Source organism: Meles meles, chromosome 7 (assembly GCF_922984935.1).
Source record: "Meles meles chromosome 7, mMelMel3.1 paternal haplotype, whole genome shotgun sequence".
Lineage (NCBI taxonomy): Eukaryota > Metazoa > Chordata > Mammalia > Carnivora > Mustelidae > Meles > Meles meles.
In genome coordinates this window covers 67,845,661-67,870,576 of record NC_060072.1, presented here as the reverse complement: position 1 = coordinate 67,870,576, position 24,916 = coordinate 67,845,661, and the positions used below count along the sequence as shown (strand labels likewise).

The window sequence follows — 24,916 nt, the reverse complement described above, 5'->3', positions numbered from 1 at the left end:
TAAAAATATATCAGCCTTCTGCAATATAAGGCCTATGTTTTGTCTTCAAAATCTCATTGTATATTATTCTAGCCTCACTTTGCAATTTTTAGTTTAAGTTTTTTATTTTAATTCCAGGTAGCTAACATACAGTGTAATATTAGCTTCAGGTGTACAGTATGGCGACTCAGTCATGTACAATACTGGGCATTCATCACACCTGCCCTCCTTCATCCCCATCACCTATTTCTCCCCTCCACCTGCCCCCCTTCCCTCTGATTACCATCAGTTAGTTCTCTGTAATTAGGACTCTGTTTCTTGCTTTCTCTTTTTTTGCTCGCTTTGCCATTCTTAATGATATTCATCTTTTAACCTTCAAACATACTTACACAGGTCTGTATTTTAATTTGATAGGTGACAGTGCCCAGCTGGATTTTGATGCCCTGTGTGACAATGATGACACAGCCATGGCTGCCTTCATGAATTACTTTGAAGCAGAGGGGGGCCTGGGAGACCCCGGGGACCTCAGTGACATCCACTGGACACTCTAGCATTTGATTTTTAATTCTTACAAATTAGGAATGTGTTAAAGCATTTCATTGACAAAAAAACTGTATAATCTTCTGTACTGTCTTGATACTGTTTTTATCTTTTATTCCTATTAATAGTCTACCAGTTGTTATAGATGTGCACCTTACTTCCACAGCAGTATGGGGAAATGTGATGTTTCCTTTCACAAAGAATGGCTCAGAGTTTCCTACAGACAGACCCCTTGTCTCAGTGACATGGCTTAAAATCCACTAGTTGCTATCTTTTTGTTAAAATATTTCTCATCAAGAATATCACATACATCTTGTTTTGGTTTTGTTTTTATTTTCTGATGCAGTTTTTTGAGTGTGAGGAATTAATATATTGACATTTTCCTGTGTCTAAGATTAATTTATAATGGACTTATAATAGTAGATTTATAGAATTGGAGCATCTCCATTTCTTGTATATTTCCTTAATTGAGGATAAGGCTTATACACTTTAAGAAAACTCTGAGCCCTTGAACACCTAAAGAGAGGTAGTCATAATTGCAGTGAATACTATGTTCAGTCATTGTAAACTTGGGCAAACGTAACCAGGATAGTTATGCTTGGTCAAGCATTTAAGATGGGCTTTAAGTGAGAGAATTTATTTAAAACTCGGGGGAAAAAAAAAGTTAAGGGATTTTCAGTTGGCTTACAGAAAAGGAAAGATCTTGGGGCCTAGATCTTGATAAGTATCCTTTGCATGTAAGAATTGTTGCTAATGTAACCAGTCAAGATTTTCATTACATATAAAACCAGTTTTTAATGCAGAAAATGAGGTTAGTGAAAGATTAGCCCTGGACAAAAATACAAGCCCAAGCAGCTTAAATATCTTCTGTGAAGTCACAGTTAAATTCATATTTTTAAAATGTTTAATGTGTATATATCGGTTTCTTGATACACATTTGGGAAAGCAATGGTCTCACTGGTTAAATTATTAGTTAACTGACCCAGGAACTAGCTGTGGCCTTCTAGAATAGGCAATTACAATTACTGTTGCCTGAAACCAAAGGTAATTATACAAATGCTAAGTGTAGTTTTGAAACTGAAGCAATGAGAAAGAATTTAAAAACCAATTTTCTAGCTATCATTACAAATTTGGAGATCATTTTTTAACTAGTAATTGAGGAGTGGCTTATACTGATTACAAGAAGAATATTTAAAATCATATATGTATGTCTACCTTTCTGAAGGTCATACTTTCATAATACTGTATGTTTTCATAGTTCTTTCTAGTTTACCAAATATGTTTTCATATACTTTATTTTGTGCCCCACAAATGAAAATACGATAGTCTGGGAAGCTAATGGGGAAGCCGGAGCTCAGATGTGGGAGCCAATGCAGTTCTCTTCCTCTGTGTGGTGCTACAGCAGATAACTCTCCGAGTCTCGCACCAAAACAAAGCATTATTTTGGCCTTGCATATTTCTTCTGGCAGTACATAATAGATTAGAACTTTTGTCAAACTGGTTAATGGCAAACATACCACCAGATAACGGGCCAAAAGCACACATTCCCTTCAGCTGGGACTCCTGCAGTGGCTACATGGGGAAGGCAGTATTGGCACATTGTCCTCCAGGCAATACAATATTGGAGAGTCAGCAACACTCCCGGTTCTGGGACTTGAGGGACTTGGCAGGTTTACAATAAGCCAGAGAAATTCTACAGGATGGGGGAGACTGGTTTGCAGCAGGCTAAGCATGATTGTTCTTGCTTCTTCAGACTTAAAATGATCACATCTCCTCTTTAAGTCTGAGGCCATACCAACATTAACAGTTTAGGGTCTAAACCATTGCATGTTGGACTTGGCCTCCAGAGTTGACCTAAGCTAGGGATAGCAAGATGGGTCACTGTGACTGGATGACCTTGAAAGGAGAGGAGCAAACCCTCCTGATGCAAGGCTCTGGGAGGCCGTCACTGCTACATATAGAAACACTTTTTTCTCTTTGCAAGAAGAAGCGTTAGTTTGTAGACTGGTGGGCAGACAGCCAATTTAAGGCTTTGATCCTTTAATAACCCACTCAAGGATTTTTCTGTACATCTTGTCCTGAACCCAGAATCCAATCCATGCAATGCAGGATAATTCTAACTCTCCCATGTTTAGTGTTTTCTCTGAAATGTGTGGCATTTACATTGAATTGCTGTTAGGAGAGACAGATATTTTTATGGCTTACGCTATATTATTTTTTCTCCTAACCATTAATTTCCTGCATTTTGATGAAAAGCATCTACGCATTGAATGATATCATAAAAAGGATATTCTAGTTCTTTTTTTTTTTCCCCATAAGTCTAAGAATTACTTACAATAACACAGTGGAGAGGGGAAGAACCTGGAATCAGAGCCTGCTCGCCCTAAGTTTACCTGTGTGACCTCAAGTAAGCCATTTAAACACTCTGTATGTGCCTCAGTTTCCTCCTCTGTAACAAGAGGTTTGATCTCTGTTTACTTCCAGTTCTGATTCTGTGATTCTAACCTACAGGACTTGAACATTAGGGTCAGACTCTAGAACTGTGTTGTCTGGTATGGAGCCACAGGCCACATATGGCTACTGAGCACTTGAAATGTAGCTAATGCAAATTGAGATAGACTGTAAATGTAAAATGCATACCAGATTTCATATATTTAGTATAAAAAGGGAACATAAGATATCACATTAAATGTTTTATAATGGGACACCTGGCTGGTTCAGTCAGAGGAACACACCACTCTTGATCTCAGGGCTGTGAATTTAAGCCCCATGTTGGGCGTGGAACTTACTTAAAAATAAATAAAAATTTAAAAATAAATATAAAAAACTATCTTTTAAAAAAGCAGTTTTATACTGATCACATACTCAAGTATTTTGGATATACTGAATTATATAAAACATTAACATTTAAGTTTTTACTTTTTTAATGTGGCTACAAGAAAATTTTAAATTACCCATATGGCATATATTATATTTCTATTGGACAGTGCTGCTCTGAAACATTTTATTAAGTGGATATTATTGAAGTAGACCAAAGGTTATACCATAACTATGATATTTACCTCTAATTGCTATGGTTTAAGGAACAATTGTTTATTGATCCTTGATTTAGTATAATCCAATAACTGTGACCCTCTATCCATGTATCCAAATTTAAAACTTTTTTGAAACTAGTAAATCTGAAAATGTTCTCAATTATTTCATTATATGATAATAACCTGAAATCAAATAAAATTTTAGGTGTAAATGTTGACACCCTCTTGCAATCACTAAATCTGGAAATCCACCAAGAAATAGGAAAGTAGAGGATAGAGGCTTTTGGTAAATAAGTGGGATTAGAGTATTTCATTACAGTGTCATAGTGGGGAAAGGCTCTATTTATTAGTCCTATTTGAGGAATTTCTGTAGCATCAGGGCACAGTAAATGAAATAACCACTACCTAGTTACTGGACCACGTTTGGTAGTGTCATTTCAGATCCAGCTCTGAAGAATCATCTACCACTCAGGTAGGTCATTTTTTGGCTCTGGATTTGGAAATTCAGATTTGCCAAGCACAGTTATGAGAAGAGCAGGGAAAAGATCTAAAATGATCAGAAGCCACCAAGGAAAACTGCCAAATGGCCACTAGGTGTCACTTTTCCATTTCTAGAGTGCTTTGTTTTCATTAATTTTTCCAAGTTCTACAGGGCCGAGGGGAGGCATTTATGACTTGTATTTAGATTAGGTCTGCCTCTCTGGTGTGGGTTATTTTATGAGAAATTCTTTTTAAGAGAAGTCTGGGAAGATGTTTCCCATATAAGAGCCTTGGTTTAAGATCCTTTCCAGATGTGGCTCCAATAAAAGTTGACCATAGAAAGAAAACTTGTCTAACCTGGAACACACTTCTGAATTCACTTGAGACTATATGGTATGTGTGTGTCACTGCTCCTACATTCCTGTGCTTAGTTTTGTTTTTTATACAATTTTTAGCTTTTTTCCAGTTTACTTGCTCTTGTCTGTATATTGGTATTTTTTAAATTTTGTGGTAAGTAATGAAAAGAGTGAAATTAAACTATATTTTATAATAATTATTAGTTTGAAGTTTTTTAAACCTAATATATTAAACCTCTTCGCAAAAAAAGAGTATCTCCTTAACTACTTTCTAAAGTGGAAACAGACTAGAAGATCCAATCTTCCCAAACCACAGGGCAGAGGGGTATACTGAACTACATTCCTCTTTATGTATTTGTGTGGGATCATGAGGATTCACTAATGGCTATAACCATCTTCTTGTCCATAATGGCGCTTAGAACTTCCCAGAACATGTTGTTCTTGCAAGTAGCAACCTTAGTGGAAAGAGAGATTCTCTATTTCCTAGTAATTCACACAAAAATGTCCATCGTTTGGGCCTTTGCATCAACTTGGTTCACATAGAGTTTCCTGAGGTCACCAGGCTAGAATATACAGATTGATTGGGTTTTGGTTACATGCCCAAACCTGTATTTTAAAAGGTATCCTTGAGGGGCACCTGGGTGGCTCAGTGGGTTAAAGCCTTTGCCTTCGGCTCAGGTCATGATCCCAGAGTCCTGGGATCAAGCCCGGAATCAGGCTCTCTGCTCTCCGCAGGGAGCCTGCTTCCTCCTCTCTCTCTGCCTGCCTCTCTGCCTAGTTGTGATTTCTCTCTGTCAAATAAATAAAATATTAAAAAATAAAATAAAATAAAAGGTATCCTTGAAAGGGAAAGGATGTCAACAATAGTCAGCTGCCTGACATTCTAGTGCCAGTAGGAAGAATGGGGACGTGTGCAGAAAGGACAATGGAAAACTTGTAATTTATGATGGTTGATGATTTTGGAGGATTGTGGGTTTAGCTGTGTGAATCTGGGATCTTGTTTTTGGTTATTTTGGGGGGCTGTGAGAGGGTAATGAGTAGCAGCAAGTTGTGTCATGTATTTTTAACACTGATCACCTTTTTTGTTTAATACCCAGCTACTAGGTGCTTTGGGGGACCCAGTCTATTGCCTCAGTTTGTGTTTGGAGACTCCGTAAAGAGTTGTCTTAAGTTCTTGTCCAGCTGTGTGTCTCTGGCATAGGATGTGTTTTCTTAGGTAGTCCTAGTTCTTAAGCTCACATTTAGGTAGTATTTTCCACATTTATTCCTGTCCGAGGAAATCAGTCCCATTTTACCTTGCGAGTAAATATGTCACATTTTTTTGTGATAATTTTTTTCTTCAAAAAACAACACAAAAATGAGAGGCCAAGGGCGCCTGGGTGGCTCAGTGGATTAAGCCGCTGCCTTCGGCTCAGGTCATGATCTCAGGGTCCTGGGATCGAGCCCCGCATCAGGCTCTCTGTTCCGCAGGGAGCCTGCTTCCTCCTCTCTCTCTACCTGCCTCTCTGCCTACTTGTGATCTCTCTCTCTGTCAAATAAATAAATAAAATCTTTAAAAAAAAATGAGAGGCCAAGATTATAGATATTTATAATTTAATAGAACTCTTGAAAAATCTCAGTTAGTCCAGCTCAAAATGGTGATATAGGAAGATCCTGAATCCGCCTCCTCTCATGGATGGACCAAATCAACAGTGGTGGAGAAGACCATGAAGCAGGCCTCTCAGAGTCCTGGACACTGTTGCTCCTGTCACGATCATGGCTGGCCTTAGTGTAGGAGGGATGCTGCCATGGGCTGGGCTCAGAATGGTGCCCTGGCTGTGCCCTGCCTGCTGTGGATTTCTGGGGCCAACCTGCAGCCGAGGCTGTGATGTCTGCCTCCCTACCCTAGAACTTGACAAAGATGCCCAACCCTGTGCACCCCAGTACCCAGACCAAAGCCATCCTGGCCACTGAGCAGTTTGAAGGTCTGCTGGGCACCACCAGGAGCCCACATCCTCTCTTACTCTGTGCCATGTATATGTTCATCTGTACCATTCCTTCCAACAAGAGCACATTAAGTTCTGCAAGTCTATATGCAAGTCAGCCCAGAGGGCTGCAAGCCCATCTTCATCAGGTAAACCACCTGTGGTCTGAGAGCCAAGCCTACAGGAGCTGCCATTTATGACTGGGGCACGTGCATCTCTCACAAGGCCATCATCATATGGGCAGAGTGAATTTCCCTATGGATCCTAGTAACGGAAACTGTAGAGGGGCAAGCAATGAATGCTAGAAATGTAAACTTATTTGGGCTACACAAAGGACCTAGTTCCAAACCAATTTTAACTACATAGTTCAGGGAGGCAAAAAGTAAGAGATGAAGACCAAATGCCATGGTGTGACTGCATCAGGTGAGGTGAAGGAGATCCTAAGGGCTTCTCTAATAAAACATTCCAAGCACACCATTAACCTTTACACCAATTCTGGTTGCCTATGTCCTCATAGGCATAGTAATGAGTAGTATATCATGGGTTAAGAAGGTGAGTGATGCTCCAGATTACTCTGGGGGGAAAGTAATATTACTAAGAAATGGCAGGATCAACTCTGTGAAAAAGTTAAGCACTGGGATAAGAAGCTCTGTCATCTTAGAACAAAAGTGATTCTAGCCATAGTAATTCCACTCAGAGTCAGATGTCTGGCAGGAACTCTAACCCCCTACAAGCACACAGCTAAACCTGAAATGCAAGAACAACAGTGAACTTCATCTGAAGACTTGCATTGCTGGACTAGCAAAGGAAAATTGCACTGTTGAACATGATAGTCTGTTATTTACCACGTAAATGGGTGTTACCTCCACTTCTCTCTTTTCTCCTTCCCTTTTTTGTAATTTGAGTACAGATCCTTAAATATATTATATATACTCAACTTAACAAAAAGCACAGTCTGTAACTAAATTGTGAGAAGTTAAAGACAAGGGGAGAATCTTAAAAGCAGTGAGGAAAACAACTGGATACAAACAAGAGACCCTCCATAAGACTATCACCAGAATTTTCAGCAGAAACTTAGCAGGCTAGAAGGGAGTGGCACCATATATTCAAAATGCTGAAAGGAAAATAATTCTGCCAACCCAGAATACTCTATTCCAGAAGCATCATTCAGAATAGAAGGAGATCCACAGTTTCCCAAACAAAAGTTGAAGAAATTAATCACACCAGGCTTATAACAAATGTTCAAGGGAACTCTGAGTTAAAAGGAAAGACCACAAGCAGGAGTAAGAAAAAGGGAACCACCAAAGCAGTAAAATTAATATCTATAAAAATCATAGGAGAAGAATAAATGAAACAAGATGGGATTGGGAGGGAGACAAACCATAAATGACTCTTAATCTCATAAAACAAACTGGGGGTTGCTGGGGGGAGGGGGGGTTGGGAAAGGGGGAGGGGGTTATGGACATTGGGGAGGGTATGTGCTATGGTGAGTGCTGTGAAGTGTGTAAACCTGGCGATTCACAGACCTGTACCCCTGGGGATAAAAATATATGTTTATAAAAAAATTTTTTTAAAAATCAGTCCAGGAATTCACAAAATAGAAGGATGTAAAATATGACATCATGTATATGAAATGTTGGGACAGGGGAGGTAAAAAATTAGTTTTTATTTTATCTATTTTAGAGAGAGAGTATGTGCATGAGTGCAGAGAAGGAGCAGAGATGGAAGGAAAGGGAAAGAGAAAGACTCTCAGGTAGACTCCACACCAAGCTCAGACCTCAATCTCATGACACTGAGGTCATGACTTGAGCTAAAACCAAGAGTTGGATGTTCAGTTGACCAAGCCAACCAGGAGTCCCAAAATTTAGTGCTTTTAGAATGGATTCAAACTTCAACAACCATCAACTTAATATGGACTGCTAGATGCATAAGATGTTATGTATAAACTTAATGGTAACCACAAATGAAAAACTGGTAATAGATATGCAAAAAATAAAGAGAAAGTAATCCAAGTATATCAATAAAGAAAGCCAGCAAACCAAAAAGAGAGCAAGAGAAGAACAGAATAGAGAAAAACAATCATAAAGCAAGTAACAAAATGGCAATAAGTACAATAATTACTTTGAATGTAAATGGACTGAACACTAAAGACAGAGGGTGACAGTGTAGATAAAAAGCAAGATCCATTTTTATTCTGCCTTCAAGAGACTCAATTCAGACCTAAAGACACCTGCAGATTAAAAGTAAAAGGATACGGGGCACCTGGGTGGCTCAGTGGGTTAAGCCTCTGCCTTTGGCTCTGGTCATGATCTCAGGGTCCTGGGATCGAGCGCTGCATCGGGCTCTCTGCTCAGTGGAGAGCCTGCTTCCTCCTCTCTCTCTCTCTGCCTGCCTCTCTACCTACTTGTGATCTCTGTCTGTCAAATAAATAAAATCTTAAAAAAAATTTTTTTTTAATAAAAGTAAAAGTATTGGGGCACCTGGGTGGCTCAGTGGGTTAGGGCCTCTGCCTTCGGCTCAGGTCATGATCCCAGGCTCCTAGGATCGAGTCCCGCATTGAGCTCTCTGCTCCGCGGGGAGCCTGCTTCCTCCTCTCTCTGCCTGCCTCTCTGCCTAGTTGTGATTTCTCTCTGTCAAATAAATAAAATATTTTTAAAAAGTAAAAGGATAGAGAATCATCTATCATGTAAAGCTGGGGTAGCAATACTTACACTGGACAAAGTAGACTTTAAAACAAAGACTGTAACATGTAACAAAGAAGGACACAACATAACAAAAGAAACAGTCCAATAAGTAGTTGTAACAATTGTAAATATTTAGTAGCCAACATGGGAGCATCTAAAGACAAAGCAGCTAATAACAAACTTTGAAAAAAAATTTTTTTAAAGATTTTATTTATTCATTTGACAGAGAGATCACAAGTAGGCAGAGAGGCAGGCAGAGAGAGAGGGGGAAGCAGGCTCCCTGAGCTAAAGGCAGAGGCTTAACCCACTGAGCCACCCAGGTGCCCGAGCTAATAACAAACTTAAGGGAAGCAATTGATACTAATACAATAAACAGCAGAGGACTTATGCATCCCATTTATACCAACGGGTAGATCATCCAAACAGAAATTCAACAAGGAAACAGTAGCTTAGAATGACACATTGGGCCAGATGCAACTAACAAATATATTCGGAACATTCCAGAATGCAGTCTTTTCAAGAGAACGTGGAAATGTTCCCAGAATAGGTCACATGTTAGGCCACAGAACATGTCATAACGAATTCAAAAAGATTGAAGTTATATCATGCATCTTTTCCAATCACAATGCTATGAAACAAGAAATTAACCACAAGAAAAAATCTGGGAAGAATACAAATACATGGAGGTTAAATAACATGTTACTGAACAATGAATGGGTCAACCAAGAAATCAAAGAGGAAATAAAAAATACATGGAGACAAATGAAAAACACAATGATCTGGAATCTTTAAGATGCAGCAAAAGTTATTCTAAGAGGGAAGTTTATAGCAATACAGGCCTACCTCAAGAAGCAAGAAAAATCTCAATATAATTTAACCTTACACCTAAAGGAGCTACAAAAGGAAAAACAAACAAAACCCAAAACCAGTAGAAGGAAGGAACTAATAAAAAGTACTCCGAAATAAACAAAAGAGAAACAAACAAAAAGAACAGATCAATGATACCGGAGCTGGCTCTTTGAAAAGATCAAATTGATAAACCTTATTCCAGATGATGGGGGGGGGGGGGGGGATTGATTCTAATAAACAAAATCAGAAATGAAAAAACACCACAGAGATACAAAGATTATAAGAAAATATTATAAAAATTATATGTCAAAAAATTGAATAACCTAGAAGAAATGGATAAATTCCTAGAAACATAACCTCATAAAACCGAATCAGGAAGAAACAGAAAATTTGAGCAGACCAATTACCAGCAATAAAATTGAATCAGTAAAAAAAAATTCCCAACAAATGGGGTGCTTCAGTGGCTCAGTCGGTTAAATGCTGCCTTCAGCTCAGGTCATGATCCCAGGGTCCCTGCTCTGTGGGAGCCTGCTTCTCCTTCTTCCCCACTTCTGCTTTCTAGTGCCCTGCCTCTCAAATAAATAAAAAAAAAACTTTTTAAAAAAAATTCCCAACAACCAAAAATAGTTCAGGACCAGATGGCTTGACAGGTGAATTCTACCAAATATTTGAAAGAGGAATTAATACCTATTCTCAGACTATTCCAAAAAATAGAAGAGGAAGGAAAACCTTCAAATTTATTTTATGAGGCCAGCATTACCTTGATACCAAAACCAGATAAAGACACTACCAAAAAAAAAGGGGGGGGACAATATCTCCGATGAACAGATGTAAAACTCTTCAACAAAATGTTAGCAAACTAAATCCAATAATATATTAAAAAAATCCTTCACCATGATAAAGTGGGACTTATTCCTGGAATGCAAGTGTGGTTCAGTATTTGCAAATCAACGTGTTACATTACATCAACAAGAGAAAGGATAAAAACCATATGATCATTTCAATAGATGCAGAAAAAGCATGACAAAATACAACATCCATTTGTGACAAAAAAAACCCTCAGCAAAGTAGGTTTACAGGAAGCCTACCTCAATTTAATAAAGGCCGTATGTGAAAAACCTGTAGCTAACATCTTAACAGTGAAAAGTTGAGAATATTTTTCCCTAAGAATGGGAACAAGACAAGGATGTCCACTCTCACCCCTTTTATTCAATATAGTCCTGGAAGTCCTAGCCACAGCAAGCTCACAGAGAAAGCAGTAAGAGGCATCCAAATTGGTAAGGAAGAAGTAAAACTGTCACTATTTGCAGATAACATGATACTACATAGAAAATCCAAAAAACTGGAGATGAGGATAGATAAATGAATTCGATAAAGTTGCAAAATACAAAAGCCAGTACACAGAAATCTGTTGCATCTTTATACACTAATAATGAAGTAGCAGAAAGAAAAAAATCCCATTTATAATTACACCAAAAATAAAATACCTAGGAATAAACCTAACCAAGAAGGAGAAATACCTGTACTCTGAAAACTATAAAACACTGATGAATGAAATTAAAGATGATATAAATGAATCAAAAGATATTCCACGCTCATTGATCAGGAGAACAAATATTGTTAAAATGTCCTGACTACCAAAAGTAATATATAGATTCAATGCAATCCCTATCAGAATTCCAAAAAACACTTTTCACAGAAATAGAAGAAGCAATCTAAGAAGCAATCCTAAACATTCGTATGGAACCACAAAAGACCCTGAATAGCCAAAGCAGTCTTGAGTAAGAAGAGCAAAGCTGGAGGCCTCATGCTTTCCAATTTCAAACTATATTACCAAGCTACAGTAACCAAATAGTTAGGTATTAGTGTAAAAAACAGACACACAGATCAACAGAATAGAAGGCCCAACCACAAATCCATAGGTATATGGTCAATTAAATCACAACAAAGGAGTCAAGAATATAAAATGGGAAAGACAGTTTCTTTAATAGGTAGTACTGGCAAACCTGGACAGCCATATGCAAAAGAATAAAATTGGACCCCATCTGAGCCTACTCACAATAATCAACTTGAAACAGATTACAAATTTGAATCTATTAAACTTCACTCTGAAAAGCTTCTGCACAGCAAGGAAACCATCAACAAAACCTATTAAAGGGGAGAAAATATTTGCAAATCATATATCTGATAAAGAATTAATACCCAAGGTATATGACAAACACAAACAACTTAATGGCAAACAACAACAAAACCACAAACAATCCAATTAAAAAAATGGGCAGAGTATGTTGAATAGACACTTTTCCAAAGATGACATATAGTGGCCAACATATACTTGAAAATGTACTCATCATCACTCATCATCAGGGAAATGTAAACCAAGACCACTGTGAGAAACCACCTCGCACCAGTCAGAATGACATATCAAAAAGATAAGAAATAGCAAGTGTCAGTGAGGATGCGGAGAAAAGGGAACATTTGTGCACTGTTGGTCAGAATGTAAATGGGTACAGCAGGGAACACTTGTGCACTGTTGGTCAGAATGTAAATGGGTACAGCCACTATGGAAACCAGCATGGAGGTGCCTCAGAAAATTAATAGATCCAGTAATTTCACCATTGGGTATTTACCTAACAAATATGAAAACACAATTCAAAAAATATATATATGCACCCCAAGGTGGCTCAGTTGGTTGGGAGACTGCCTTTGTCTCAGGTCATGATCCCGGAATCCCAGGATCAAGTCTCACATTGGGCTCCCTGCTCAGCAGGGAGTTTGCCTCTCCCTCTGACTCTCCCCCCTCTCATGCTCTCATTCTCTTTAAGAAAAAAAAAAGAAAGAAAGAAAGAGTTCTACGCACCCCTGTGGTGCTATGGGAGCAAACTGGATGTCCATACACAGAAGAATGGATAAAGTAGATGTGATATTTATAGACAATGGAATATTATTCAGTGGCGACAATGAAATTTTGCCATTCATGACAGCATGGATGGACCTAGAGAGCATGATAAGTGAAATAAGTCAGAGAAGACAAATACTATATGATTTCACTTATATGTGGAATTTTTTTTTAAGATTTACTTATTCTTTTAAGAGAGAGCATGAGTGGTGGGAGGGAGGGGCACAGGGAAGGGAGAGAATCTTAAGCAGATTCCCTGCTGAGCACGGAACCAGACATGGGGCTCTATCCCATGACCCTGAGATCATGACCTGAGCTAAAACCAAGGGCCGGTAGCTCAACCAACTGAGCCACTGGGGCACCCCCTACATGTGGAAATTAAATAACAGAACAAAACAAATAGGCTCACAGATATAGAGAACTGGTGGTTGTCAAAAGGGAAGGGGAGTAGGGAGGGGTGAAGGGAGCGAAGGGAATAAAGAGGTACAAATTTCCAGTTATAAGTAAGTGACAAGGATAAAAAGTACAGCATGGGAGGGGTGCCTGGGTGGCTCAGTGGGTTAAGCCGCTGCCTTCGGCTCAGGTCATGATCTCAAGGTCCTGGGATCGAGTCCCACATTGGGCTCTCTGCTCAGCGGGGAGCCTGCTTCCCCCTCTCTCTGCCTGCCTATCTACTTGTGATCTCTATCAAATAAATAAATAAAATCTTAAAAGAAAAAAGAAGTACAGCATGGGAAACATCAGTAATATTGTGGTAACTTTATATGGTGACAAATCACAACTACACTTACCATGGTAAGCAAGGCATAATGTATAAAATTATCAAGTCACTATGTTGTACACCTGACACTAATATTGTATGTCAACTATATTTCAAGAAATTAAAAATTGAGAATAGAACATATGATTCAACAATTCTGCTTCTGAGTATTTACAGAAGAAAACGAAAACACTAACTGGATAGGTGATCTGTGCCCTGACGCTCACTGCAGCATTGTCTTCAATAGCCAAGACAAGGACACAACCGCTTAGGATGAATGGACAGAGAAAATGGGTTATATGTGTGTCTACACACACACACGCGCGCCTGTGCGCGTGCGCCCACAATTATCCACTCAGAAGAGAAGGATATCTTGCCATTTGTGGCAACATGGATGTATCTTGAGGGCATTATGCTAAGTGAAACAGATCAGAGAAAGACTAGTACCATAGGACCTCACTGATAAGTGCAATCAAACAAAACACAACAAAATCAAGCTCAGCACAGACTGGTGGTTGCTGGAGGCAGGGCTAGGGAATGGTAAAGGTGGTCAGAATGTACAAATTTCCCCCTGTGAAATGAAAACATCCTGGGGATACAATGTACAGCATGGTGACTGTAGCTAATATTACTGTACTGTATATTTCAAAGCTGCTGAGAGTAGATCTTAAAAGTTCCCATTATAAGAAAAAAAAATTGTAGCTCTGCATGATGATGAATGTTAACCAGACTGATTGTTCACAATACACAAATAGAGCAAATCATTAGATTTTACACCTGAAATCAATACAATGTTAAGTCAGTTGTGTCAATGAAAAAACTTTATTTTATACTTGGTTGAGAGAGCAATAACCAAAAAGGTTTTTCATCTACCAGAATGGACATCTAGACCAACAGCACATAGTTAGCCAATTGTTAAAATTATTTGGACGCCCATAGTGTTCTATTTGAATTAACAAAAGTCAAGAAAATGTTACAGTTCCTGAAATAGTCATTCTTGGGAGGGAAATGGAAACATATTAGTTTATATGTAAAATGATCAAATTCATATTATTCACAGTAGAACACTATTCTAATTCTTTGTAGTAACATTAGCTTTATTTTTTTCTGATTACAAGAGAACTTTATCCTCACTGTTGAAAATTCAAGAATACAGGAAAGTGCTAAGAAAATAAAATTCACTTATAATTTCACCATCTAGTGAAAAAGCACAATTAGCACTTTGGTAATCTGTTTATCTTTTTTCCTAGGCCTTGAAATTCTGATGATTTCATTTAAGTTATAAAATTGTACAACCAGGATCTATTATTCCCCTATTTTTGTATGAAATGAACATGTGTATTGATTAAAAGTCATTTAGTAATAAAAAGCATTAACTCTTAAAAATAAAAAATTTTCTTAAAGAATTTTTTTTTTTAGATTTATTCATCTTAGAAAGAGAGAGAGAGAGAGCACATGCACAAGGGGAAGGGAGGGGCAGAGGGAGAAGCAGGCTCCCCACTGAGCAGGGAGCCCAACACATGGCTTGATCCCAGGAACCTGAGATCATTACCTGAGCTGAAGGCAGACACTTAACCACCTGAGCCACCCAGGTGTCCCTAACTTGTAATTATTGTCCAGAGCAACCATGTACAGCTTTCATTTAACCTATTATAGTACTTCTATCTCTTAATTTGCTTTGATTGCCACTTTTTGATTGGCACAGAATGAGTTTAGAAGTGGTAGCCCACAATTTAAATATTCTCCTAATTATGAAACATATAGGATATTTGGAAAATGTTACTATTATGGGTAATATGGCGGTTAACATCCTTCAACAAAAGTTTGGTTTTGCTTGCTTCTACACTCAAAAACTTCTCCTCCCCAAGATCAGATAAATACACAACCACGTTTCCTTCTAGGTGTCATGTGTTTTCATAATTTTATACTGAAGTCTTTGATCTAGCTGAAGTTTAGTCTGTAATGAGATACAGAAGTCTAATTTTTCTCAAATATTAGCCACTTGCCCCAGAAACATTCAGTAACTACTCCTTCCTTTCCCCCGCTGTTCTGTTATGTTACCTTTACCAACTGTTACGTTTTTACCTATTCAGGGACCTGTTTGGAAAGGAGGGGGGGTTGCGGTAGTGGTGCTGTATGTGTGGGGAGGGGCTTCTCACCCATTAATCTGGCTGTCTTTTCACCAGTATCAAAGTGCTTAAATTAATAATGGACTTTGAAATGAATTTTTTCATTATTTGGTGGTGTATCACTGTATCTTCTGAAGGGTTTCAGAACATGCCTCCTCAAAATATGACACTTTGGCACATGGGTTATTTTGAGCCGAAGGCACTTGAGAAACAAAGTGTGGAAAGGGCTCTCTGCCCTCCCCCTTTCTACCTAAAATTTCCCAAATGAGACAAGGTTTCCCAACGAGAAAGGTATCCTCTCTGTATAAGAGAAGAAAATTCCTATCAGCAGAGATTGAGAATCAATGGCGAAACTGACCTTCATAAGCAAATCTACAAAAATAACCCCGATTTCCCATTAGTTTCCCCATAGATTCACTAGTCCCTATTCCACAATTCACTGGACCTAACCTAATTTATATCTTATCATATTTCTACAATTTACCGTTGTTTGTGTAAAAAGATATGTAGCTTTTGGGGCCTAAAACCTTCTTTAGTTCATCATTGTCCTTCTGAAGATTCCCATGTCCACATAAAAATATTAAATTCGAATACCTTTCTCTTGCTAATCTGTCTTACATCAGTTTAACTCTGGGCCCAGTCACAGGACTTGGATAAAAGGATGTTTTAATTTCCCTACACTTTTTTATCCTGAAAGTTTTTGAAATAGCAATTTTCTATATATTTACTTATGAAATACTTTTAAGACAGTGAAAATAGAGGAAATGTTGAAGTCAGAACAAAAACTACTAAGTTTTTATTTTATCAGGTTGCACATCATCACTTAAAACAATGAATTCCTTTTCAGGGATGGTGTTGATGGGTTTGGCATTCTTCCATACTTGTATTTATATAGAGAATATATTGGTATAGGATACATTTATTCTTGGAACAACCCATCCAATAATACAGTCTCCATTCTCCTGAGTTGTTGATGTTCTAAGAGCATAACATCTAGCCTTTATTAAATTCTTACCATGGGAGGCAAGTTCCTAAGCCTTCTACATGTATTAATTTAAGCGGCCTAATGACTGAAGATAAATGCTGGTATTGCTCTTTTTACACATGGGGGAACTAAGGCTCAGAGAGTTCGATACCTTGACAACAATGTTTCCCAGCTCATGAGCAGTAGAGTCGGAATCCAGACCCACACAGCCCACACTGGTATTCTTAACCTTGTATTGTAGTAATCCCTTTGATTTATTCCGGGACTTTTAGGGTCTTTCTGCCTTTCCCTCACCCTCCGTAATTTAAGGGACAACAATTTCTAAGGTTTTTGTAATTATAAAAAGTCACCATCTTAACCATTTTTATATTAAGTATGCAGTTCTGCAGTGTTAACTGTATTCTCATTGTTGTAAAACATCTCTAGAGCTTTTTCATTCTGTAAGATTGAAATTCTGTACCCACTGCACAACTCTGTTTCCTTTCCTCCCAGCCCCTGGCATCCACAATTCCTCTTTGTAAGTTTGACTGCTTTAGATAGCTCATCTAAGTGGAATCATACACTTTCTTTTTGTGACTGGCTTATTTCACTTGGCAAAATGTCCTCAAGTTTCATCCACGTTGTAGCACATGACAGGATTTCCTTCCTTTTAAAGGAAAAGAAGATTCTGTTTTATGTATGTACCACCTCTTCTTTATTCATTCTGCCTCTTGGCTATTGCAAATAATACTGCTATAAACATGGGTATGCAAATAAGTCTTCAAGATTATCCTGCTTTCAATTCCTTTTGGATATATATTCAGAAGCAGGACTGATGGATCATATGGTAAGTCTATTTTTAATTCTTAGAACATCATACTCTTTTCCACAGTGACTGCACCATTTTATTTTTTTTTTAAGATTTTATTTATTTATTTGACAGACAGAGATCACAAGCAGGCAGAGAGAGGGGAGGAAGCAGGCTTCCCGCGGAGCAGAGAGCCCGATGTGGGGCTCGATCCCAGGACCCTGGGACCATGACCTAAGCTGAAGGCAGAGGCTTTAACCCACTGAGCCACCCAGGTGCCCCAACTGCACCATTTTATATTGCTACCATCAATTCACTAAGATTCTGATTTCTCCACTTTCTTACCAACACTTCTTATTTTGTGGGGTTTTTTTTTTTGTATGTTTGTTTTGTGTGTTTGTTTTTTAATAGTGGCCATCCTCATGGGTGTAAGGTGTTATCTCGTTGTGGTTTTGATTTGCTTGGTGTTACCCATCTTTTCATATGCTTGTTGACCATTGTGTATCTTCTTCGGAGAAATGTCCATTCGAGTCTGTTGCCATTTGTTTATTCATCCGTTCCAGTATAATTAACAATGTTATGTTAGTTTCATTTATACAATATAGGGATTCAACAATTCTACACATCACTCAATGCTCATAGCTGTAAGTGTACTCTTAATCTCCTTCATCTATTTCATCCATCCCCTCACCCCACTTTCTCTCTGGTAACCACCAGTTTGTTCTCTGTATTTAAGAGTCTGTTTTTGTCTTTTTCTTTGTTTGTTTGTTTTCTTATATTCCACAAATGAGTGAAATCATATACCTTTCTCTGACTCATTCCATTTAGCATTATATATTCTAGATCCATCCATGTTGTTGTAAATGGCAAGATTTTATTCTTTATGACCAGTTAATATTCCATAGTATATATACACTATATCTTTCTTATCAGTTCGTCTATGGATGGACACTTGGGTTGCTTCCATAATTTGTCTATAGTAAATAATGTTGCAACAAACACAGGAGGGCAAACATCTTTTCAAATTAGTGTTTTTGTATTCCTTGAGTAAATATCCAGTAGTGAAATAACTGGATCACACAGTAATCCTACTTTTAATTTTTCGAGAAACCTCCATACTCTTTTCCAGAGTAGCTGTATCAGTTTGCATTCCCACCAATAGTGTGCAAGAAATTCCTTTTTCTTCGCATCCTCACCACACTTGTTTGTGGTTTTGATTCTAGCCATTCTGACAGGTGTGAGGTGATAGCTCACTGAGGTTTTAATTTGTATTTCCCTGATGAGTAATGTTAAACATCTCTTCCTGTGTCTGTTAGCCGTCCAGATGTCTTCTTTGGAGAAATGTCCATGCCTTCTGCCCATTTTTAAATTGGATTGTCTTTTTGGTGTTGAGTCATAATTCTTTATATATTTTGGATATTAACCCTTTATTGGATATACCATTTGCAAATATCTTCTCCCATTCAGCAGATAGTCCTTTTGTTTTGTTATTTCCTTTGCTGTGCAGAGACTTTTTATTTGGATGTCGTCCCAATGGTTTGCATTTGCTTTTTTTTCCTTTGCCTCAGGAGACACATGTAGAGAAAGGTTGCTACCAGGGAGCCTCGGTGGCTCAGTCAGTCAAGCGTCGGTCTTTGGCTCCAGTTGTGATCCATGAGCTCTGGGATTGAGCCCTCTCTTGGGCTCCCTGATCAGCGGGGAGCCTGCTTCTTCCTCTCCCTCTGCCACTCCTCCTGCTCCTTCTCTTTCTCTCTCACTCTCTCTCTCAAATAAACAAAATCTTAAAAAGAAAGAAAGAAAAATGTTGCTATTGCCAGTGTCAGAAACGACTACCTCTGCTCTCTTGTAGGATTTTTATGGTTTCAGTCCTAACATTCAGACCTTAAATCCATTTTGAGGTTTTTGGGGTATAGAGTGTAAGAAAGTGGTCCAGTTCCATTCTTTTTTATGTAGCTGTCCAATTTTCCCAACATTATTTGTTGAAGAGACTTTTTTTTTTTCCCATTGCCTAGTGTTACCTCCTTTGTTATAGACTAATGACCATATAATCATGGGTTTATTTCTGGGTTCACTGTCCTATTCTACTGATCTATATTTTCTGTGCCAATACCATTCTGTTTTGATTACTGCAGCATTGTAATGTATCTTTAAACCTGGGCTTGTGATACGTCCAGTTTTGTTCTTCTTTCTCAAGATTGCTTCAGGGGTTTTGTTTGTTTTTGTTCCATACAAATTTGAAGATTATTTGTTCAAGTTCTGCGAAAAATGCTATTTACATTTTGATGGTGATTGCCTTTAACCAAAAGCAATTACTCGAACCCATGAGCATGGTTTGGGTCATCTTCAATTTCTTTCATCAGTTTCATAGTTTTTGCTTTTTGTTTTTTAAAAAGATTTTATTTATTTATTTGACATAGAGAGATGCTGCGAGAGAGGAAACACAAACAGGGGGAATGAGAGAGGGAGAAGCAGCGGCCAGCCAAGCAGGGACTGAGCCACCCAGCCGCTTCAATGTTTCATTGTTTTCAAAGCAGAGGTCTTCCACCCCTAGTTAAATTTATTCCTAGGTATTTCATCCTTTTTGGTGGAATTGTAAATGGGATTGCTTCCTTAATTTCTCTGCTAATTTGTTATTTGTCTATAGAAACACAATGGATTTCTGTGTATTAATTTTGTATTCTGCAAGTTTATTATTTCTAATATGTTTTAATTGGAGTATTTAGGGTTTTCCATGTATCACATGTCATCTGCAAATAGTGACTTCTTTTTTTTTTTAAATAGCCACAGTTTAATTTCTTTCTTACAAATTTGGATGCATTTCATTTCTTTTTCTTCTCTGATTGTGCTAACTAGGACTCCTATTGAAATGAATTTTGTAAACCTCAGAGAATTTCTTGAAATAAGGAAATTTTATTTACAAATCATTACTTTGCCAAACTATTGTAGCTGCATAAGAATTATGAGGAAAAAAACTATCCTAAATATTTAGAAGAAATTTAATACATGGATAGCATTTGTACAACTCAACTGGGCTTTCAAACCCTTCCCAACTCAGAGCTTTCCAAGCAACCACTCATAAGTGATTGAGGCAACGTATTAGATGAAATGAATTTTTCCATGTTGTCCTTGAAAACATTTACAAAAACACTAGGTAAAGCAGAATTCCTGAGATGTGAGATTGAGAGAGAAAGAGCACAAGCAGGGGGAGTGGCAGGCAGTGGGAGAAGCAGGCTCCCAGCTAAGTAGCAGGCTGAGCAGAGAGACTGACACAGGCTCCATCCCAAAACCCTGGGATCATGACCTGAGCTGAAGGCAGACTTTAACCAACTGAGCCACCCAGGTGCCCCAAAAGGGATGTTGTTATCCCTTTTGTAGATATCCACCTCTTATTTTATACAAAGGAGGAACAGGTCACTCAGACCCACTACCTGGAGTCTAGCTCCTATTTTAGCTCTGGATATTTAGGGGTTTATATAGATATGGCTTTAGAGGGCACCTGGGTGGCTCACTCAGTTAAGTGTCTGCCTTCGTCTCAGGTCATGATCTCAGGGTCCTGGGATTAAACCCTGCATGGGGGCTCCCTGCTCAGCAGGGAGCCTGCTTCTTTCTCTCCCTCGGCAGTTCCTCACATGCTCTCTCAAATCTCTCTCAAATAAATTAAAAAAAAAATGCAGTTTTGGTGAGCATTTATTAAATTGGCCTTTTCAAGACATTATAGGAAATAAGTCATTAAAAATCATAGCAACAGTTGCTATGAACATGCAAGTTTACAAAACATCTTAAGGCTTAACGTTTTTCATTCAGATGTGAGAGTTCACAGGAATACCTCAAAAGAATCCAATGCTGGGGCGCCTGGGTGGCTCAGTGGGTTAAAACCTCTGCCTTCGGCTCACATCATGATCCCAGGGTCCTGGGATGGAGCCCCGCATTGGGCTCTCTGCTCAGAGGGGAGCCTGCTTCCCCACCCCCCAACCCCGCCCCACACCGCCTGCCTCTCTGCCTACTTGTCATCTCTGTCTGTCAAATAAAGTCTTTAAAAAAAAAAAAAATTCAATGCAGCTTTTTTCAAACAGTATTATATGATACTGAACCATGAGAGGATTTCTTAAATATAACCTAGCATTAAAACAGAAGAATTCATGAAAAATCGTGTATAAATCCACAGAGGTTCTCCATATGCGAGCCCAGATAAGTAACATCAGCATCACCTGGGAGCTTGTCAGAAATACAAATTCTTGGATTTCACCCTAGGTCTGATTCAGAAACTATCTGAACAGATCCCAGCAATCTGTATGCTTTAACAAATCCTCCCGGTGAGTCCAATACACACAAACTTGAGAACTGTTGCCCTTGTTCTGGTCTGCTATTAGATTCACTGAGGCTCCTCGTTCTGTATGATATTGGTAATAATGGAATTTCCCCACACTTGAGAATACAGGACCATTTTCCAAATGTAACATCTAATGAGCAATTAGAAGTGACCCTCCCTCTCTAGCAAAAATAGAGTACAGAAGTTGCCTATGTATTTTTATGAGACTGACGCGCTGCCTACTGCGCTAAGAGGGCGACTTGCCTATGTATTTTTAGAACACAAAAAGAATTTGCTAGCATTTTCAGGAAAACAACTAAAAAGGATTCATTCTCTTTTGTCATTAGATTTAGATGACTGGTCTATAAATAACAAATAAAAAAATAACAGGATAAGAGTATAACTATGAAGTTGACTAATATCTGCGGCACTTTGAGAAAATAATGGAGCCATTCCCCAGCGAAGAGAGCAATCACAACTTATATAAATAGAAAGAGGACATTTTAAGTAGTGGGGGTGCCTCCAAGTTAAATAAAAGGGCATCTCTGCTCTGCAGATTGGAGGGACGTCCTACACCATGGGCAGAGCCCAGTGGCTGAGCCTCTGGAGGAGGCTGTCTGCTTTACAGCAGCAGCATCTCGTACCAGGCATCTGGTGGCTTGAAGTCTCCAGTCACAACCACCATGCTCCAAGGGGTTCCTGAAATCTGCCTGCCCTCTTCTAGACCTTCATATTCACCTTCCTAGCAGTGTGACGGTGCTAAAAAATAAATAAATAAATAAATAAATAATAAATAAATAAATAAATATGTGTTCCTTAGCTAGGCAGATCTTTAAAATCCCAGGTGATGTTTCCATTTTGAGGGACATTTCATAGTTTTTGGATTACAATGACACTCTCCAGAGCAGGGTTTCTCCACTTGGGCTGGATAATTCTTCAATGTGGGAGTCCATCACATATACTGTAGGATGTTTAGCAGAATCCCTGGCCTGTACCCACCAGATGCCAGTAGCAAACCTAGTTTGACAAAAACGTCTCCAGACAGCACCAAATGTCCTGAGGGGGAGGATCACAATCTTCCACATACCAAGTTGAGAACCACATCCCCAGAGAGTTATATTCTTTTTGTTAAAGGGGGTAGGAAAAAATTCCTCCCTTCTGTTCTTTAATCTTCATTAAGATGACCACTCCTATGATAGCCCTCATTCTTTCCCTACTCATCTCCTCTCCTCATGCTTCCCTCCACAACCCTCTCCGTACACAAAATCTTTTCTTCTTCCTAAACATGGACTGGCCCACTAAGTCTATCATTTCACTGATTTTTTTTTTTTTTTTAATCAATGTTCTCCACTTCCTGGCCCCTCTGCCTTTTGATCTCATTTAACTCTAGAAAATCCCAGCTCTGGATGAGTTCAGCTCTCTGATAACCCTATTCCTACACCAAGCTACCAAATATTGCTTGAGAAAGCTGTAGGTCTGCATCAGTTCACAATATGCCACTAATGAGCCTCAGGGAGGCAACAGAAGGTTGTTGCTTCTCTTCACACACTTCAAACTTTTCTGTCACCGCCTTGAGTGAGTTGCTCTTGATACACATTGAAAAGGTGTTCAATATTAAAGGAAGTTTTTGATTTGGTTTAGGGTTTACCTCATTAAAACTTCATGTCAAAGAACGGAAAATGTGTGAGTGGAGAAGATCTTATGGAGAACTAACTGTAAGGTATGACCAACCACAGGGAGCAGCCTTTATTCTGCCGTAATGAGCCAGGATTAGCCCTGTCTCCAGCCCTGACCACGAGGGGGACACTCAGAATGGACTTACTGGGAGAAGAGGTGGATAGACAAGAAGAAGAAAAAAAAAAAGGAAATGTCAAGGATAAGTTCCCTAGGATTTCGTGAGTTCACTCTTTATTAGAAAATTTAAAACCTAATAGCTGACAGGAAGATATCAGAGTAGGAGGACCCTGAGCTCACCTTTTCCCACAGACATACTAAGGTTAACGACTACACTTATACAACTAACTTTGACAATACACCTGAACCCTGAAAGAACAGATCTTCCACAGCTAGTTAGAGAGAGGGCCAGATGGAAAAGGAGAGGAGGGGTAGTGACATCATTGGGAACCAAACCTCCAATGCAACTAGCCACAAACAGAACGGACATCACAAGCACAGAGAAGAGGATCAAAAACCACACCAGGCACTCTTGGTACAAGGACCCACACTAGGAAGATGAGTCCCCATTATGCCTAGCTTTGAAAAATCACTGGCGCTTAACTCTGAGAGCTTTAAAAATCACGGGAGTAACACCAGGAGAACCAGAGAACAATAGGAAATCCAGTCCCTGTCCTTAAAGGGTCAGCATACTAAATAACTCAGCCCAGGAGATAGCACAAAATAGCAGTTTGAAAAGCACCTGGGGTATATGTGAAGCAGATTTACTGACTAATCTCAGTATGTGTGCTGGAAGGGCAGGGATCTGTAGACTTCTCCAAGAACAAAACTGGTGGAGGTCACCCTTTCTTTCCCCTTCTCCACACTAGAGACTGGGTGTTTTGGGAAGCCAGTGCTAACATTCTCCATCTACCATGCTAGCACCATGCTAGCTCCACATGCAAGACCCGGCTGTTCCTCTGCAGAACTGTCCACCTCGGCAAACATCCCTTCAGAGTGGTTCCTGTCCCACCAGAGCTGGAAGGCAGCCATGTCCTGGATAAGGGGTTGGGAGGGGAAGGAGATAACCCCATATACCAGCATTCCTCCTGCTCCAGAAGTTAAGAGGTCTGGCCGCTCCAGGGGCAAGCTCTGGCCATGATGTGTCTGCTGCTGTGGCAGAGAGGCTAATCACAGGCTGTTAAGCTGACAGCCCTCCCGGCCCACCAATGAGCCCATGGCAGCCACAGGCAGACCTCTCAACAGAAGAGGGAGCAAACCCTGCCCTATGTGCTCATAGCCAATAAATCAGGTCCTTACACTCAGCTGAGCTAAAAGCATTCACAATTCAGCCACAATAGGAGGGCACATAAAATCCCACATAGGGGACGCCCCTGGTGTACTGGGTTCTGCTGGGCAGGGGATACTGTTCTATAGGGCTCCACAGGACCTCTTAGGCACAAGACCACTACTTTCAAGACCAGGAGATGTAGCTGACCTACCTAAT

The 24,916-nt window shown here is 39.2% G+C and overlaps 1 protein-coding gene and 1 pseudogene across 4 annotated transcripts in view; both read left to right on the top strand.

Moving 5' to 3' along the window:
- Window positions 1-4,557, top strand: part of ARNTL2 (aryl hydrocarbon receptor nuclear translocator like 2) — a 108,361-nt gene extending 103,804 nt beyond the window's left edge. For all 4 annotated transcript variants that reach the window (XM_046012251.1, XM_046012249.1, XM_046012248.1 and 1 more), the window contains one exon: window positions 394-4,557. In XM_046012251.1, the coding sequence (XP_045868207.1) occupies window positions 394-530 (137 nt within the window). In that variant the 3' untranslated portion in view covers window positions 531-4,557. The remainder of the gene's footprint in view (window positions 1-393) is intronic.
- A 1,700-nt stretch (window positions 4,558-6,257) lies between these two features.
- Window positions 6,258-7,099, top strand: LOC123946360 (annotated as a pseudogene).
- Window positions 7,100-24,916: the final 17,817 nt, after the last annotated feature.